The sequence below is a fragment of the Montipora foliosa genome, chromosome 8 (genome assembly GCF_036669935.1).
Source record: "Montipora foliosa isolate CH-2021 chromosome 8, ASM3666993v2, whole genome shotgun sequence".
Taxonomy (NCBI): Eukaryota; Metazoa; Cnidaria; class Anthozoa; order Scleractinia; family Acroporidae; genus Montipora; species Montipora foliosa.
Window position 1 is genome coordinate 7,160,146 of NC_090876.1, and position 19,693 is coordinate 7,179,838.

The window sequence follows — 19,693 nt, forward strand, 5'->3', positions numbered from 1 at the left end:
ACTAAAAATAACGTGGCCTCCATTTCTTTGTTTAGGGCCACAAATATGGCCGCCGCTCAGAAAACTAGAGACTGACTTTAGCAACGACGACGGCGACGGCAACGAGAACGTCATCTCAAAATATAAATTCGCGTAATTGTAATCACTTCGTGACTATTTTATCCTTTTTAATATAACAAGGGTGTGGTAGGAGGCTAGGAGGGTGACCCTACCGTCGAAAAAGAGTGACCCGACTAGACGGGGCACCTTTCTAGCCGAGCCAACTTATTTTTCTTCTATAAACGGCTCGCCGCGTTTTATAAGGAAATGTAAGAAACGTTTGCTAGCCCAGGGTAGCTTGGGTAGGCCAGTGACCCTTCTACCCGGGATAACTTTTCTCCCTATAAACGGGACATTACCATCCCCGCCTGAATGTTCCTATAAAAAGGTTCTCGTATAATATAAAAAGCAAGTATTATTGTCAAGGTAAGACAATTTGAAAAACACGTTTCTTGTTCCATAGTCATACATGACCGAGAGAAAGAAGTGGTACTCTGGACCCGATGATTACAAATGGATAGGAAAAGAACTTCTGGGTCTACGGAAAGTAAGTTCAAGTTAGAATCAACTTATCATGACTTTAGCACATATAGGTGTTTTATTGAATTTTATATCGTGTTTGATCTGCGGGCAAAAATCGATTTTTTTAAGCAAGAGATCGTCGCAGTAGAGCGAGAAACTTAGTTGAGAGAGCAACGAGACGCACAACTAGAGTAGTTTCAAGAAAGCCTGGAACAGTTCTTTAAAACTGTTCCAGTTTGTAGCGCTAGCTCAGTTGTAATTGTCTTTTGCTGACAAATTGTTGACTGGATTGATAAATACGTTCTAGTGCAAAGAGTTCGCAAATATTAATATGGAGTATTTATTTCTCAGATATTACGTTCGTTGTGATTGGCGAATTTAGTAGGCGGTATTCATTAAATGGAAATTTTGATGCAACATTTTCCAGCAAGTTTGTCACGTTATTTATGTGAAAAAAAACTTGTCAAACTGTTTGAATCTTACAAGCAACGACAGTATGTCAAAAAGCCCATAAGAGTTATCTTTTTCGACCGATGATATTGACACATGCCAATCATTTGTGGCAGTTGAACGTTCCGCTTGACTTCATGATCAACTAGTTTTCTTTCCGGCGCATCCGATGAGATACGGACCTCAAACTCGGTTAATTAAAGGCCCACCTTCAACCGACAGGCTTTGCGTGCTGTAGAACTATTTTCATACATGAAAATCCAGCCAAAGCTGAAATTTATCCAATCAGATCGCTGTGATAAGCAATGCGAATTTCCATAACAAAAACAAACGGTCGAAAAGCCTGTCGGTTGAAGGTGGGCCTTTAACAATAGGGAGCTTAAGCAACAACAACGGCGACGGCAACGAGAACATCATCTCAAAATATAAATTTGCGTTATTTTAATCGCTTCGTGACTATTTCAACGTTTTTAATATGACAAGGGTGTGGTAATTCCTCAAAGATGACACCAGTCGGAACGGCACTCCATTTTAGGAGAGAAAATGAAAATTTATCCTCAAGTGCTGACGTTCTTCATAAAACCAAAAACTTGGCTATTTCACGTTGTTGTTTGGCTGACGACGGCAAAGAAATGGACAAAAGTGAAAAACGCACGTGCAGGGCGTGCAAAGCTATTGTTTTTACCCACTAAATATGCAAATTCGTGACGTTCTCGCTGCCGTCGCCGTTGTCGTTGCTTAAGCTCCCTAATTATTCCATGAGTGCGCGTTGGATTTGAGATGGTAAATAGCCAACTCGGTGCTACGCGCCTCGTTGGCTATAACCAGTCTCATATCCAACAAGTGCGAATGGAATAATTGTTTTATTAAATTCCTTAAACTCCAAAAATTTGGAATACGAAATACGAGCGAAAAAGGCGTGAAAATCCGAGCGAAATCGAAAGCACATTTCTTGCCTTTTCGCGTACTTCTAAACGTCGGAATTGATCCAAACTTTCTACAGAAAGAGTTTTCTTTTCTTTTTTGGCTTTACTCAAAGAGAAATCTCGCTTTCCGGCGAAAAAAATGTTTAGCTTAGCAACGCTTAGCGCAATCATTTACCATACTAGGTCAAACCAAGGTATATGAGCTGAGAACCGAGATTGAGGGAACCAATCAGAGCACGCGAAATGCGTTATCCGAGGTTGAGAATTTAATAATAAGAGGTAGTCATCTTGACTGTATAAGAATATATGGAAGACACAACACTGTTTCATTTATTTTTCTGTCTCTTCAGCTTCAGTATGTCTCAGATCCTAGCCAACTGGAATTTCTTCAGTTACTGAGTGACCGTGCTCATCAGCAGATCACTTATCACTGCAAAAACTCAATTCCATGGCCCTCTGCGTCAGATGACGTCATCAAGTCGGTCAAGATGCTCACCATCAATGGGCTTGAACTCCATTCTAAGTCATCCAACAAATTCAAACCAAAACTTGTTACGAATGATTGTGCGGTAAATATTTTCTTATCATTTTCCCTTTGACTTCTCAAAATACCTTAAATGGGTAAAACCTTATTAGCTATACAAGTCTTCTCGAATGAGAAATAAGGACTCTCTATTTGAATGGACTAACCAGGGGGAATTTCCTATTAAAATGGAACAAGACGAGCGTGTTCCTTTTGCACGGTTTCACTTTTTCTTTCTTTCTTTAAGAGACTGGAGACTACCGATTTGCAATAACAAACATTTTCTCGGACAAAAATGGCGCCTTTAATTCATCGAAAAGCCTGGAACGCTGCAGATGGTACGGGATTTTCCGATCATTTCCTGCAAAAACGAGAAGAGAGGAATACCTATTGATGAAAGATTGGGTAGTTTTGTCCTCAAACGCCTCGATCTTTCGTGTTAGGAAAGAATGGCGACTTCTCGACCGGTTCAAAAATGAATACAACTCAGTTAATCGTTCTCTCTTCTGACCATTAGGTAAAAGACGGGTCCTGGCGTAGCGCGACAATAGAAGTGGACACACCCAAACCTCATCGTCTTCCCGTACTCGACGTGGCTGCTTATGATATCGGCGATTCTGGAGAAGAATTCGGTCTAGAGTTCGGTCGAGTATGCTTTTCATAAACATGGCAACTCTGGATACTGACTTTGAGCTGCGCCATTGCCATAGCAGATCTAATGATCAGCACTTTATTGGAGGCAGTGTGGCAGTCTTCGCTGTGCCTTTCTTTCAAATGAAAACAAACTGTTTATCTCACGGTTTTTTTTTTATTCTAAAACTTCAACAGCTATATCTGTATTTGTAGTTGTCATTTAATATTTGTCACAACAGGTGTCAAGAATATTTCAAGAAATAACAAAGCTAATTATGAGACACTTCTTGGAAAAGAAGTAAGACCTGATACAGATTTAGTTGGTGCATGACCAAATGTTGCTGGAAATCGTTTACGAGGTCTGAGGGTAAAAAATAAAAGTTTGGTGGTGGTCTTTCCGAACAGAACCACGGGAACAAATTACTAAGTGTGAAGTGTCTTTTACTAGAACCCCGAATTGAATTAAATTGAGTGTTCTTATTTTTCCATTTCATCTGGCCCTATGGCAGCAAAAGAATAGAATCCCACACCTTTGGAATAGCAGCGAAATACAAGACTTTGCTACGTCTGCTATTATATAAGAACAGCATTTGAATTGAACAAAAGCGGCCTGTACTGTCTCTGTTCGGTCTCTTTTATTTCTTCAACCTAAAGACCAAAACCATGAAATACCCCACCAAAGTCGCATTATCACTCTTTAAGCCTTGTACGAGGTTGCTTCATCCGAAGTCGCTGAGAACCCTGTCATCTCCTGTGACACTTACGATAGGCAGTTCCTTTCAATATTTCTCTCGCTGCAACATTGCTCGAATCTCATTCACATTTTCACTCATTTAATAGTTCAGTTGCCCCTGAAAATACTTGATTTTCGCCGCTGTAAAGGACACGTTTGGTCGACGTGTTTCTTTATTTATTTGATTTTCAAGATCCGCCATATTGTTTGATTTTCCCGCCAAAATTGGTCACTTGTTATGGAAATTTTGGGATGTTGAACAAACTTTGCCGAACCGTATATAATACAATTCGTGATCTGAAGTATGGATGGTTACACCTGGAGAAAGCCGGATAAGATGTTCTGGACGTGAATTTGTTTGAATTTTATGAAGAATAATTGTGTGTAATTGTATGTGAATGAATATGAGCAGTGAAATTGAACTACGAGGAATGATAATAAAAGAAACTCTAGGCGGAAATGTTATACGTTGATAACGATATTATCATGTTAGTAATAAAGAAAGAAGAAAAAAACAAATTACTAATTGCAATATGGACTGCAATAAGTTATGCCTGGATTGTTGGCGTGATCGTGAGCGATCCTGTTGTCGTGACATTCCCAAAGTAACCTTGAGGGTGACATAACCATTTGTTATCGGTTGATATATTACGCCGAGGTCAAATTGCAATCTTTTCCGGTAGACGCAAGACAGTAGAAACAAAGGGCAGAGATTTTAATAGTTAAAATTCCAGTCTGGCTCTTACAACATCAAGTGTTTGGACCGTTGTCAACAAAGGGAATTTTGCTCGCCAGTTTATGCTTTCCTCTCTGGAAATGATCCGGCTGAAGCCGCTTCTTTGGCTGCTGTTAACGATTTTGTGGCCAGCTTGGGTTGCTGATGCACGTAAGTCGACAACAAAGACAAAATTGATGCACATTTACCAGGATTAAATCACTGACAACGAGATTTTATCATTATTTTAAACGCTGAGGCGTTCCGAAAGTGAAAGGCTAACAAATATTTTGCCATTTGGAAGCTTTCTTTGTCCAGAAAAACAAAGTAATGGATGCGGATCTGACGCTAAAAACATCAAACCGCATCCAATACGCGGGAAGTGACCACGTTTTTGAAAGACAATTCGGTACTATTCCTCGCTTTGACGATACTGCTCTTTGATCTTTTTGCAAGTTTGATTGATTCCCGCGTTGTTTATGGTACAAACCTGATTTTACACAATGTGAAGTTCGTCGTCTTACAACTAACCGTGACTATTTAGATTCCTTTCTCCAAGTCACCATCCCCTTCTATTGCGAGAACCACCTTTTAACTGTGCGCCAACACTGACAACATCCCGTTGTATTCCGGTTGATAAGACGAACCACATACAGTTAATGTGGAAAATGGCAAAAGTTGATACAATCTTTCGTCAGGGGCAGATGGATGGAAATGGCTATATTCCGTAAATTAATTTTTTTATTGGTAATATTACTCGTACGATTTCTTAAGAGTCTGCAAAAATTAGGAGAGCTGGGAACAGAGGTCCTTTGTAAATATGACTCTACCAACAAACTGTCAAAGCCTCTTGTCTTAGGGTCGGTAAGCAGTAAAAACACCCTTTTGGCATGACCTTGCTTTCAAAGAGTCTTTTGGTCGAAAGTGGATTATAAATTAGCGGTGCTCGCTTTCGTAACTCTTTTCTCCGTATGCAATGATGACTTTGTCAATACTCGCCTCAACACTCAATCTTTGCCAAAATCAAGCACTGTTGCAAGAACATTTTTGTTGGAGAGATTTCTGTCAGTTTTCAGACAGCTATTGCATATAAAGGCGACAAGCGGTACGGAAGCTCTAACGCAGCAGGATAGCAAGTACCTCATAAAGACAAAGGCAAAATCTTTCCAGCCGTGCTATCAAAACAGATGACTAATGTAATATCTTAGTTCATTTCTTTTTCATTTTTTACGTATCCGAAATAAAGTGATTTGTTGTTTTATTCGAAGGGAAAGAAAGACACCGTACAGATACGTAACTCTCATATTTCTTCCTTTCTCGAAAAGCTATATGTAACGTCTTCCAAAAATTGGACTTGTAGTTTGACGTTGATGAAGAGGTGTTGAGTAAGAAGGTAAACAATTTTCTCGAAATTGCTTCATGAGTTGGTTATATGTTTAAAAGCAATCAAATATAGATCATATCCCGCTGTTCCCTGATGCGTGTTTCTTTATATCAAATCACGGTACATTAGAACGAATTTTTGTAGCTTAATATTTACCTAGGTCTTTCTGTTTACTTTTCCAGAGATACAAGTGACAGTAAGTATGATTTAAGTTTGAACATTTAAAGATGAATGCCACCCTGTGCCTCAGTATGGCGGCTTGTACCCTAATTTTGTATTCTCACTCAAAATGACAATAAGTAAAATCGCACGAAGTTCATCAAGTGATATCGCAAAATGAGGAAAGGTGATTGCGTGACCAAAGAATGAGCATTAGATTACTTACGCATCTGCCCGCCGGGCTGCTATTGCGGAAATGGAGGGTTACAGTAAAGATTCGACCTTGTCATCAATTAAATTTAAAATTTTGCGTAGAAAATACGCTCGGTTGCCACAAGTTTATTTTAGTCGCGCAAGCCTGACTAGTTTTTCTCTCGCGCCGGCCACGCCCCCGTGCTTGGTCGCGATCACTGCCTTCATTTTGATTGCCTCGAACATTTCACGGCGCGTACGCAAGGTGCGAAGACGTGTCGTTCAGGCTTCAATCACCTTGCTTATGTTCAGAGATAAAACTGGTGCGAACTTTCATACATGCTCTTGAGACAAGTTGGGCAAAGTAACATCAATTGAATAATTTATGCAGACCTTTGGATGAGCCGTACAAAACCAAGAGAGATTTGTTTCTTTAGGCGCGTTCGTTTGAATGTGGTGATCTCACATGTTCCAAGTACTTACCCAAAAATAGCCAAAAATAGCCGGATAAATCAAAGTGGATGTTTTCAATTTAAAAATTAATTGTGATAATCGAGCGAGGTTTTTTTCATTTCGACAGGAGCCCATGGGCTCCTGATTTAGAACTTAATGGGAATCAAACTTTTTTTTAACGCCTCTGTCACTTGTAGGTTTTTGGTGCGTCTGGAGTTCCCGGAGAGAATGGGTTGACGGTCAGTTTTGACTTTCGTTCATCGTCCAGTAGACCATATTCGTATTCTCAGTATCGGTCTGGAACTAGCTTGCAATGGAGGCTACTGCGGGGGAATACATTAAAAAGTATTTGCATTTGAAAAGATTTCCCCACATTAGCCTCCATTGCTGGCTAGTTCCAGTCCAATACCGAGAATACGAGTATGGTCTATTCAAACGCTTACAAATTCTTGTAGTCTCCTCTGTACTTTAATTCATCTTAATTTAGTTGTGTGTTATCCTTTGTACGTTTTCATTTCTTCTTAAATTTTTAGGGTTTTCCTGGGCCCCAAGGACCGCAAGGAAATCCTGGCTCCCAAGGAGATTCAGTACGTTGTAGTTCCTAATAAATCCTTCTAACGTGCGCGACTTTAGGAGTCTCTTGTGCTGAAAGAATAGTCAAGGAGAACTACTCCTATTGGAGGGGTAGGGGGTTAGGGGGGAGAGGCGGGGCTTTGTTATCTACTGTGCAGAAGATGGCGACCTGCACGAGTTCCCAATGAAAGTCCTTTGAGGGAACTTAATTAAGCAAAGACGATTTCGATAAGCAATGCGACAACAAAACAAGAGTTATACCCTTTTATTTCTTTTGGCGTGTTGTATCGCAGAGTATTTTTATGAGTCTTAATTAATAAGAATAAAATCTCAAACAATGGTTACAAACATTCGCTTGAACTGCATAACTTTTAATAAGTTAACGTTTCGTATGTTACAACATGAACTTAAATGACCCAAGTCAAAGAATCCATGCTTTATGAGTTTTGTTGTATTTTAACGAGCGAGTCAGATCACAAAGAATGAGTGATTTACGTATCACCCAGCTTGTTCTGGAAACAGATAATAAATGGAAAGAAAAGGGGTTTTTTTTAGGGAACGTGATACTGATTATTTGCTTCACTTTTTGCGTCTAGGGACGACAAGGTAGTCCAGGATCGCCTGGGCAACAAGGAAGGCCGGGTCCGCCAGGTCCTCCTGGAATTCCCGGACAAGGGATGCTCCCTGTAAGTTGTATTGTTGTTTGTCTGTTTTTGTTTTGTTTTGTGTTTTTTTTTTCGCTCAAGATGACTGTTTCAGCTGTTTGCTTGAGGGTAACCTACAAAGCTCTACTTACTCTATACGATGCACTTAAGTTAAGGATTTCTTTATTATCTTTTTTGTAGAGTATTCCTGGCGACAAAGGACCCTTATTGACGCCAAACATCATTCCTGAAAGATCCGACATCAATCTTGCGGTAAATTAACCAACGAAAGAGCAATTTGTGAGCTGGCGTTTCGAGCGTTATAATTATTCCTTTTTGAGAGCGAATTCTTCATCATCTCGCTCCGGCGACAAAATCTGTTCCACTACAGTTTCTCTTAGACACTAATACCTTCATTCTTATCAAATGTCAGGGTCGTAACGAGCTATATGGGAATCACAACGCGTGGGATCGGGATCAGCAGTATTTTTCATGGAATGAGGGATCAGGGATCAAATTTTTGCGGGTTCAGGGATCAAAATTCTCATCATTTTTGGGATCGGGGTCCAAAATTTTGGGTAAAAATATTGGATCAGTTACGAAAAGATATACCTCGTTACGACCCTTAAATGTCGCTAATTAATCCCTAGGCAACGAGACAAGGGCAGTTGCAAATGGTATCAGGATTCCAAGAAGGAATCGAACCTAACACCTTCGTAGCACCAGTCGGATTCTCTTCGCATCGAGCTAGAAATTGCTCTTAGGGGCTAAATCGTTTATCCATGCCACGTTCTCGGGCAATTCAACCGAATCTGCAAAATGGGAAGTTTTTTATCCTGCGCTGTCTCTAGATCAGTTAATACATTCAAGTAGAATCTTTTCCCTTAGCTAATGGAAGTCAATTGTGAAATTTTTGTAGCCCTAACTTCATGTCGTTTTTACTTGGGCTTTTTAACAAGCTAGCCATTGTTTTGTCTTGCTTCGTTTTCTTTCCAATTTCAGTCAGGAGTACAAGGCCGACCTGGTCGTAAAGGATCAATAGTAAGTAAATTGAGTAATTAAATTGCTACTGTGATCAAAAAATCACAGTGTGGTTGAAAGTGTGGTTGCTTATCACTTGACTGGCAAAATTTTGAGCTTTGATTTTTATCCAAAGGTTGTTTACTTTGAGTGTAAGTTTTGGACTTCGCGAGCTGGACCTCAGAGAGTTGGACGTAGAGAAATTAAAAGTGATGTCATTTACTCACTAGCTTAAAATTTCATCGTGTAAACGCAGCTTATAACATATGCAAAACACGAGTTTAAAGGATATTTAACCTTGAAGGAGGCCATAAGGGCCAATTTGCATAGAAACAAAAGAATACTAAAATGGCGGCCATTTTGGAATAAGGTGTCTAAAATGATTAATTTTTTGGGCATAGCAGCACTTTAAATGGAAACTAAACATAAATTCACTATCAAAGGAAAGTCGAAGTTTAAGTAGCCAGTCAGAGCGCCCCTTCAACGCAATCCACTGTTTTAGTAAAAAAAAAACTGTATTCTAATACTTGTTATTTAAGGTAAGACGCGATTTACTCAGTAATAACTTTTAAGTAATAAGTTTTAAGTTGCGTGTTTGTTTGATTGCTTTCTTTTGGAGAGAAAGCCATCGTATCGCCAGAAATTAAATGTATTCATCCACCCAAAACGCATCACTTCATCAGCAAAAAAGAGGATTTTCAGTTACCTGGTGCCTGTAATTGCTCATGTTGGCCAAATTGCAAACTTGACTTAAGAACACTATTGTTGTCCAAGTTGTAGCCACTCTGTCCTAGCAAGCATCTTACCACGTGAATGTATTCGGGTTTTGAATAGTACTCTTTCCGTGGTTCCAGTGCATGCAGCAAATTATTTGTACGGCAAGGGTAATTATTCGTGGTCGCAGTTCAAGGTATGAAAATATACCATTTTTACAAACTGATGCAGTCAAATTTATTCATAGGGATTTATTGGCGTTGAAGGGAATTCTGGCACATCAGGAGACCCCGGACCAGTGGTACGTAGCACACGTTTCCCAGAATAGAGAAAGGTTGAAGATAACCCAAAGTCACTTGTCGAAGTCAGGTGTAAAGGTCACGTGACAAGTGGCAATCTTTGGAAAATGCTCGCCTTACCCTTCAATGTCTTTTTGGTTGGAATTGCATTGTACTACGGCGTAATCTATAATTTACTCAAAATACCTCAATCCCTTGGAAATATTTGTCTGAGCAAAGGAAATCAATCAATCATGGATGACAGATTTACTAGTAAGACACAACGACTGCAAAGTATCAAGTCATCATCTCAAATCTTCTTTCTTATCATCACTAAGCTTTTGTGTCAACTTTCTGTTTCCTTTTTTGCTTTTTTTTTGTCATCTCTTTTTAGGGGAACATCGGAGCACTCGGCCCCAGAGGGGTCGTTGGGTTACCTGGCCCTGATGTAAGTTTTTTCTGGAAACAGTGCACAGCAATTCTGTCAATACTTTTAATAACAACTTGCTCACCATAGAGTCACCAGTAGCTCAGTGGTTAGAGCATCCGACTAGATCATGGAGAATCGTGGGTTCAAATCCCATCTCTGGCTCGGATTTTTCCGAGTTCCCAGTGGGTTCCATCATCAACACTTCATTTAATATGTGTATATAATTCTCACATTCGCTCAATTTTAAACAGCCCCGAAAAATTAAGATTAATCGCTTTTGGTCCCAAACAAATACTAGACTTCAGGAGTTTTCGATCCAGGTTTAAAGCCAATTCCCGTTTAACTGTGACCATTTAAAAAATGCCTTCTTTACCGATGTTTCTTTTTCATTACTGCAAGAAAATAGAAAGTAAGCATAATCGTTTTTTGGACTCAAGGGAGCTTTCAAATATTGTCTGAATAATAGACATATTTTTGCAATCAAGAGAGCATGATAAATCTGTATTTGGTGATGGCAATGTCATCCCTCTTGGCATGCCCTATGGCAAAGCTCTATCCTTTTCAATGCACGATATTGATATGCCATAATCCCGCTTTCGCGATAACTAGAACAACTTGATAGTTGACAACACATGTTTTGGATCCTTCGAACGTCCTGTTCACCCAATTTTGTTTCAGATGAGTTTCAAACTTATTTATAGAATTTAATTCACGCGCTCTAGCTACGAATCCTGTTTCCACAAAATTAATAAACTAAAAATAGGAAAAAAAAAAAATTTACACTTTATTGGATCATTTTAGGGAGTTCCAGGACCTCGCGGATCACCAGGACTTAAAGGATTTCCCGGAGATAAGGTGACAAAATGTGTTTCCATTGATTAGGTTCCATATTGGAGCTTAAGGACAGTGCCTACTAATTCAACGATGTTTTTGCCCCGGTTTATGATTTCGCAGGAAATGTAGATCTTAACAAATGTTATTGAAATCCAAAAAGAAAATTGTGGGTAACCACGCATTTTCCAAAGATAATTGGTGAATAATATTTGTAAACAACATTAAAACACAAAGCAATGTATGGCGTTCTTTCTCAAATTGAAGCTTAGTTCTCTCTCAAAAATGCATGGTTACCCCCAATTTTCGTTTTGGATACCAAGAGTACTTACTAATATCTGCTTTCTCCGGATAGTTTTAAACCGAGCAAAATATCCCTGTATTAGTAAGCATCATCGGTAGGAAACGCGAGTATCTCGAGATGCGGAGAACGTATGCGCAATAACAATAGTAGGCACCGCCCTTAAGAGTTAGTTCAGCTGATCAAGTGGACCTTGAGTTTCCTTGACATGAAAAGGGATGACATTCTAGTTACAGAAGTGGGAATAGATTCTTCATTTTCAGATTATGAAATAACTGGGGCCAGTTGCTCGCAGCATGGTTCACGCTAACCGTTGGTTGAGAGGTATCAAAACCTATAGGTTTCCATGGTATTTAACGCTTGTTAACGCTAACCATGCTTCGAGCAACGCGGGCCAGGGGAGGAGGGCTGGCGTAGTGATGAGAGTACCAATGTTGCCTTAGTCCTGTTCCGGGACCCATTTTCAGGGCGGGGTAAGATCGAATCCTAGAATTGAATAGGATAGATTCCCGGAATAGAGGCCATACGCGGTTGAGTGTCATGGCTCTCTACTGTACTCTGAGGGGTTTTTTCCGGATTTTATCCTTTCACCCAAAACCAATATTTCATTTTTTTTCGGCTCTGATTTGACTTCAATAGATTATTTGTCTCCCCAGTAGAGCGGTTATGCATGACTATATAATCTTGAGACTATAGTATAGTGATAATTAACAGTTATTGTATTCGCGCTTGTTGGATAAGGTCAAACTAAGGTATATGAGCTGATAACCGAGGACCAGGACGAGGACGAGACATCAACCGAGGTTAAAAATTCAATAATCATTATTATTATCATTATTATTATTATCATCTTAATATTCATCAGAAACTCAGAAGATTTGCATTAGTAAACATTCTTTACATGAAAATCCTTTTCATTCCTTGGTACTGAATGTAATCCTTCCTGAAGGCCTGTACGCTAAAAAGATAGTTCCCGTAGCACATTAGGCCATTCTTATATTTCCTGGACTTCTCGACTCTTTTCATTCATTGTTTCCTTTTCTTACCAATACATCGACATCTGGCAGGGTCCTGTTGGGGACTCGGGCATTTCAGGTAGTCCTGGCCCAAGAGGTCCAACCGGCAGGGATGGAAGAATCGGAGTCGAAGGAGAGAGGGGCGACGATGGAGAGTTGGTGAGAACTGGTCAACAATTTTTATTTTCTTGGAAGACGTTAAGAAGTCCGTAACTCAGAAGTGTCGGTCTTTCTCATTTGGCCTCGACCCATCAGTTAACGGTATTATATCAATTTAGAATAAAGGTCCCGTCAAATAACGACCAATCAGATTGGGCCTAAGGACAGTAACCTTCCTGATTGGTGCGAAACCAACTAGCCGCACGAGGGACTGCTCGTGCTAAATGCAAAATCGTGCGCGAAATGCGATACCGCCACGTTTTGTTCCCGTAAAAATTTAGCAGCACCCGCACTAAAAATAGACGATAGGGAGCCTTAGCAACGACGACGGGAACGGCAACGAGAACGTCACAGATTTGCATCTTCAGTGGGAAAAAACAATAGCTTTGCACGCCCTGCACGTGCGTTTTCATTTTTGTCCATTTGTATAGCGGTTGTCAGCAAAACAACAACGTTAAATGTTTATGGAGGACGTCAACAGTTGAAGATAAATTTTCATTTTCTCCCCTAAATTAAGCGTGAATCATTGGTTTCATTCTTTAGGGACTGCCACACCATTGTCATGTTAAAAAGCCTAAAATATTCGCGAAGTGATTACAATAGGTTTTCACGAAACGTTATGGCCGCCATGTTGGTGGACGAGAACAAAATATCTCTTATTAGCTTCTTTTGTTCGTCCACCAGAAGTCGTACATTTCTCTATTGTTATTGGTGTTTTTAGAGGCTGGTTGAAAATGTCCTATAACGCGACTTTATGTTTTGAGATGACGTTCTCGTTGCCGTTCCCGTCGTCGTTGCTAAAGCTCCCTAATGTCGTAAACTGATGGGCATCATTCCATCGCAGATCAAGACTTCTGGGTTAAGAACTTCTGTAGATACCTTAAACTGAAAGGCAGCACACGCGCGTATATTTGCGTTGTTGTTGCTCTTGCCATTATTCGTTTAAAGGGGAAAAATAAGCATTTTCATTTACTCTTTAGATCATGCACAATGGTGTTTTCCTGGAATATCTTGATCACAAAATCTCTGTTCCCCATTTCATACGTCCCAGCAGGGTACTACTTACTTACGTTAGGCTTTCCAAAAACAATGTTGGAAAAATTGCTGATTTTGGCCTTCAGTTATCCTTTAACAAATTAAAGTCAGGGATGTCTTCCTTTCGAGAAGATTATCGATGATCGTTTACAGGATATGAAATGCGACCAGCTCTCAAATGATTTGATAGCTTATTGCTCAGGGTCACGTGGGAAGAAATCGAACCTACATTGAACTGAACTGAATTGAAATAATAGAACAATTAACGGGTATAGCCTAGGAAAATGAGCCATCGTAAAACCGCACACAGTAAACACTTAATGACTGGTCCCGGGGGAAACAGTTCATTTTGTTTCCCCGAGAATCTCAAAGTTTCCCCGAGACGCAGCCGAGGGAAACATTGAAATTCGAGGAAACAAAATGAACTGTGATTTGTTATATAGCATAAAAATAAAAACGTGCAACGACAACAGCAACGACGGTCGTCGGTCAACATTAGCGGGTAACAGTGCACATAGATGTCTTGTGACCTCGAAGTAATTAATGAGAGCACGCGCTGTTGGGAGAAAATTTTCAGTTATATAACAAATTCGTTTATTTGCCCTAGTTTAGTGATTATCTGATCTTGTCACACCGGGCGTGGTTTGTGGCAAAGGAAATAGTGACACTTCAGTCTTTTACGTTGCCAGAACCTCGACTGTAGCCTTGATTACGGATAGCGTTTATTGAGAGAACTACGAGTTTCGAGATTTAGAGCCTTACGGAATATCAAGCCTTGTAGCAAAGACGGATTCAACCAATATATTTTTTTATTATATGGCTTGTGTTTGTAGCCAATATAACGCGCGCTCTGATTGGCTAATTGTGACTGAATTGTAGGGCATTATTCTCCCGTAATGCCCACGGGCCGATTACGGGCTTGCAAAAACAAAGCAAAAGGTAATTAAAAAACCATATAATAAACTACTTACTAACCGAGCTAGCTCGAGCCGTACTGGGGAATATTGGCCCTCGGTCGTTTTTGTACGGACCTCGCTGCGCTCGGTCCATACTGCCACGACCTCGGGCCAATATTCCCCAGTACGGCCCTCGCGCTCGGTTAGTAAGAAGTCTAGTCTCGTTTAAGCCTGGATTTTGTTAGGCTTTCAAAGTCGTTTCAATTCCACAGTCCCATCATTTTGACGCCTCAAAACTTTCTGCAAATACACCATGCATGCACCAAACCACCGGGAACACTCCAAAATTTGCAGAAAGGCAGATTGAACAGCTTGGTAAATTGGACCTTGTAAATGGAGCATCCATACAGAACCTCTTACCTCTGCAAAACATTCCTCGAAACAATGTCTATATCGATGTCTTCCTCCTTCTCGTTTTGTTTGTCCTTCCCCCTTAGGCTTTTTCCTCGATCGTCCGGAACTTCTTTCGCATGACCACAATGTAGGTATTCACTTTTTTTTTTCATTTTATTCCACCAGGGCGAGAGGGGAAATATTGGAAATCCAGGACGAAATGGAGCAGCTGTGAGTTCCTCCACAAAAGTTATGAAACGAAGAAACCACCACGTTTTAGGATACTTCTTGCCAGAATATACTTTTTGACACTCAATCACTTGTAGTTTTTGTACAGTTTTGCCGTTAAAATTCATCAAAGCCCGGCTAAAGCCTCATGATCACCGGTTTAAATGAAAAACTGAACCAACTATTCTCCGATAACTCTGACCCCCCGGATTTTGTTTTACTCTTGTGTTTTCTCGCTTTCAAGGGTTATCCAGGGCCAACAGGATCACAGGGTACAGCTGGACCTCGAGGACCTCAGGTAAGGAATACAGTAATTGAACACCCTACTCGAAGATGCATTGCTGAAGCAAAACGTTTCCAAGCATGAAAAAAACTCTTGTTCATACCCCTCTTCTTAAGAAGCGCTCTTTTAATGAGCTTAACGCAATCTTTCTTCGTTCTCCGGTTTTAATTTCCTCTTAAAGTGGGGATACTATACGTAGGTACTGCAGGTTTTGAGTAGACAGAAGGAGACATGTAAACACTCTTTTTTTTCTTTGCGTGGTTCGTTGGGAATTCACTCAAGTGATGCAAGATGTTTTGTTTAATTCGTATTTTTTTGTAGGGTTTAGATGGTGCACAAGGAGAAACTGGACCCGTTGGTAGCACGGTAAATTAAACCTATGTTGTCCTGTTTCGTTGGAATAGAAAGCAGGTTACTTAAACGGAACGAGAATTTAAAATTCTTTAAACGTACAGTGTTTTACTGACATAGGGTATGGGAACACAAGCAGGAAAATAAAGGTTCTTGGAATCATTTTACTAGAAGGCCTTAACATCCCGATTTCTTCCTCAGTCTGGGATCTCGTTTAGAATAAAAACCAGCAACTAATTATTCTTCAATAGTTAGAGCCGTTTTCAATTGAATGTCAAAAGTAATTAGTGAATTGCTTTGGTTTTGTATTACTTCATTCAGTGATTGGTTAAAAGTTCTTGCACCATTTTTTCAACCAATCAGAAGTGAAACCCAAACTAATCGTGTCTTGCACGTGCACATTTTCCCGCGCTTTGTGTCGGCTACGTGGAATTACTTCGAGTTTTGATTGGTTTACTGGATTGTCTCCGTCCTTTTTTACTGGCCAAAGTAATTACTTTGGTTTTAAGACACTAGATTAAAACTCGCTCTATTTTATTGGAAAGTTCCTCTTTCCCTCTTTGTTGTACACAGACCTCAGAATAATCTGGCATTCTGTTTTATTCATAGGGCGCACCTGGTCAGATAGGATCGCCTGGGGCCCCTGGTAATGCAGGATTGAAAGGCATTAGAGGACGTCCTGGGACCAGAGGCGAGATAGGTTACGCAGGGGAGACTGGGGAAACGGGACCACGGGGGTCCCCTGGAAACAATGGCTTAGAGGGGGAACAAGGGAGATCCGGTTTAGAAGGCTCCAAAGGCATTATGGTGAGAAACAAATAGAAACCAAGACATTTAAAGAATTTGGTATATGTGTGTGTCTTCCCGTGCTTTTGAGGGAGGTAAGCCAATATGAAAGTGACTGTCATAGGGAAATATGCCATTCATTAGTTTTCCATAATTCTAAGTAATGATCTGTCCATTTGCTGATTTTTTTTTTCTTTTTCTATTTTAGGGTGACACAGGACCTTCAGGGGACGCAGGTTCTCAAGGACAAATTGGTAACCAGGTAGGTCGGTGATGCGTTCCAATCCAGCTTGACAGCTGTGACATTTGCACTCCACTCTGTGTCCCAGGACCTCGACAAGAGCCTTGCAGTCGACCAAAATGTTATACTTCAGAGTAAACTTATTTTGCATCAAGTTTTAAAACTGAATTTTCCCCAATCGTTAATATTTTTCTCACATTGCAGGGCCAACCAGGCGATTCAGGTTTATCAGGATCCTCCGGTGAGATGGTAAGATTACTGTCTTTGTATGAATGTCCACATGCAGCGGGTCACATCTGCATTTGATTCTAGTCTGAATCCATCATTAAGTTTTTACGGGTCAGTGGTTCTGTGCTCAAAATCAACAGGATGACATTTCAGTAGCAGAAAAAGGATGGCCTCTACGGAGTCAGTGCAAAGCTCTGAAGACACTCATGAAGTCGTGCACTACCGTGTAGCACTTTTATTTTGCGGTGTTTAATTTTTGCGGATTTTGCGGATAGTAATTGATCCGCAAAAATAACTTCCAGCAGAAAAAAAAAACACCAGAAAAATGAACAAGTGCAAGAATTTACTCCCGTTGATATAATTAAAAGTGGCTTTCAATGCACTTGTCTTACTATACCATACATTGGGCCGAAAAAGATCGTTTATTTTGATATTTGCATTGAGAAAAAGCAATCGGAGCTTCTTACAAACAAAACGTCTCTGAGGCACAAGAAACGAAATCAAAGCAGTCAATCAAAAGGTCATCACGTTAAACTTGCTCGAACGGGTCATCCGAAGGGCCGGACACCATTTTCTATGGCCTCCAGGACACCACATTTTTTCCGCCTGTTCTCGATGATTGGGGGGTTTTCTTTACCAAAAAAAGTAATAAACGTCGAAGAGAAAAACAAAGTAGTTCCCAGCGTAAATTTTAGTCAATCCGAGCCGCAAAAATATGTTCCCGCAAACCTCAAAAATCGGCAATCCGCAAAATAAAAGTCCAACGAAAATTTCGTGAGACACGGTAATCAGTGACCTGCAAGTTTGAGCTTCCACTGAGGCAAAAGCTGCATAAATGGAAGTGCTTATAAAATCTGTTTTCAGTCACCTAAGAGAATTTTGTTTTTCTATACTAGGGCTCAATGGGTTCCCCTGGAGAAACGGGGTCCTTAGGGGATAAAGGAAGACAGGTTTGTAAATCTCTATAAAATTCATCCCACGAGCGAAACCTGGAAGACTTATGACATCTCTCTTTTTTCCACAAATATAGGGCAACATGGGTCGTCCAGGAGGTCGTGGTCCCGTGGGTTCCACTGGAAAAAGAGTGAGTTAACTGTAATAATAACTGTAGTGATAAAATTGACAATTTTACTTTTAAGGAAATCAAAAAGACTTTCTCTTCGACAGCTCAACTGCCTCCACTTCTCGAATTAGAGACAGTGATTGCGTATACTTTTAGAATTTAAGGTATTAGATAATGTTTTGTCCTTAGCTTAGTACTTTTATATTCAATATTTAACATTTAATGTTATGTATTTTATATTTAATATTTAATATGTATCGTATATACGATACACGATAGTTAATGCATTTTATTACTTTTTATCCATTTTTAACTAATATTTCTAGGTCTTAGATTAAATACTTTTACACACGACCCCACAAGCTTGGCAGCTTTAACTCTTATCGTGTATCAATAAAGGCTTTATGTTATGGGGCAGGGATGGCGCAGTGGAGAGAGCACTCGCCAGTATGGCTCAGGTTCGATTCCCGGACCAGACGCCATAAGTGGGTTGAGTTTGTGTTGGTTCTCTTCTCTGCTTCGAGGGTTTTTCTCCGGGTTCTCCGGTTTTCCCCCCTCAGCAAAAACCAACATACAGCTGATTCCAGCTGGCTGTAAGCTGTGCTCCAAGGTCACACATGGACCGTATAGCGGCTGCCAGAGGCGCCTTCGTATGCTTTCGGTTCGACCTCGTTGAGCTGCGTCGTTGCTGTACTTGCGATGGCGATTAGCTGCGACAATTATTATTATTATTATGTTATGTTATGTTATGTTATGTTATGAGTTTCGTCGATGGACGATTTTTATTGAGAAAGCCAGCAAGCCTGTTTTAGCAAGCTTATGACGGACTATTGTCTTTCGTAGTTTTCCTTATTCTTTTACATCGTTTATTTATCTGATATTTTTTCAATATTTACCATCTTTTCGTTATTAGGGTCCCACAGGCGTCCTTGGGGCTCCTGGTTCTCGCGGATACGTAGGTTCAAGGGTAAGATCCTTTCAATCCTCCGAATGACATTTAGTTTATTTGGTATCAAGGTCAACTGTTAATACAGATACCTTGTTTTAGATGCACTTTAAAAGTAAGCGTAGTCTTCCATAGACTGCGAACAGTCTCATATTTTTCTTTTGCGTCACAGTAAAATTCGATGACGCGCGCGAGGAGCGAGCGGCGAAGCCGCGAGGAACGAGGGCGGAGTCCGCGCAAAGAAAAAAATAATCTCTCCTCCTTTTTTGGAAGTAATTTGCATAATTTTAACTGTTCGCGTGCCCCGCTTGGCTATGAGGAACAAAGGGCGACCGCTCGCGGTCTATGTCTCCCATGTGTAGCCTTACTGAATCACCGGAAATGTAGTGGTATCACGTGACAATGGCAATACCTCTCTCCTTACCTCAATCGGTCACTGAGCCACTTGCACTCACGCTCATATCTGTGTTTCGCATTTGTTTGATGCAGGGAGAGGTTGGATCTCCAGGAGAAATGGGACCAAGTGGTGAACCTGGAATGCAGGTATA

General features: G+C 40.4%; 2 protein-coding genes across 2 annotated transcripts in view; both read left to right on the top strand.

Moving 5' to 3' along the window:
* The window catches only part of LOC137967932 (collagen alpha-1(I) chain-like), a 52,114-nt gene extending 48,598 nt beyond the window's left edge, over positions 1-3,516 (top strand). The window contains exons 67-69 of the mRNA XM_068814534.1: positions 503-586; positions 2,288-2,506; positions 2,978-3,516. Of these exons, the coding sequence (XP_068670635.1) occupies positions 503-586; positions 2,288-2,506; positions 2,978-3,124 (450 nt within the window). The 3' untranslated portion in view covers positions 3,125-3,516. The remainder of the gene's footprint in view (positions 1-502; positions 587-2,287; positions 2,507-2,977) is intronic.
* Positions 3,517-4,506: 990 nt separating this feature from the next.
* The window catches only part of LOC137967930 (collagen alpha-1(I) chain-like), a 53,685-nt gene continuing 38,498 nt past the window's right edge, over positions 4,507-19,693 (top strand). The window contains exons 1-21 of the mRNA XM_068814532.1: positions 4,507-4,712; positions 6,108-6,121; positions 6,927-6,968; positions 7,263-7,316; positions 7,899-7,988; positions 8,148-8,219; positions 8,949-8,987; positions 9,928-9,981; positions 10,353-10,406; positions 11,190-11,243; positions 12,588-12,695; positions 15,206-15,250; positions 15,492-15,545; positions 15,852-15,896; positions 16,491-16,688; positions 16,876-16,929; positions 17,113-17,157; positions 18,033-18,086; positions 18,167-18,220; positions 19,113-19,166; positions 19,635-19,688. Of these exons, the coding sequence (XP_068670633.1) occupies positions 4,625-4,712; positions 6,108-6,121; positions 6,927-6,968; positions 7,263-7,316; positions 7,899-7,988; positions 8,148-8,219; positions 8,949-8,987; positions 9,928-9,981; positions 10,353-10,406; positions 11,190-11,243; positions 12,588-12,695; positions 15,206-15,250; positions 15,492-15,545; positions 15,852-15,896; positions 16,491-16,688; positions 16,876-16,929; positions 17,113-17,157; positions 18,033-18,086; positions 18,167-18,220; positions 19,113-19,166; positions 19,635-19,688 (1,326 nt within the window). The 5' untranslated portion in view covers positions 4,507-4,624. The remainder of the gene's footprint in view (positions 4,713-6,107; positions 6,122-6,926; positions 6,969-7,262; positions 7,317-7,898; positions 7,989-8,147; positions 8,220-8,948; positions 8,988-9,927; positions 9,982-10,352; positions 10,407-11,189; positions 11,244-12,587; positions 12,696-15,205; positions 15,251-15,491; positions 15,546-15,851; positions 15,897-16,490; positions 16,689-16,875; positions 16,930-17,112; positions 17,158-18,032; positions 18,087-18,166; positions 18,221-19,112; positions 19,167-19,634; positions 19,689-19,693) is intronic.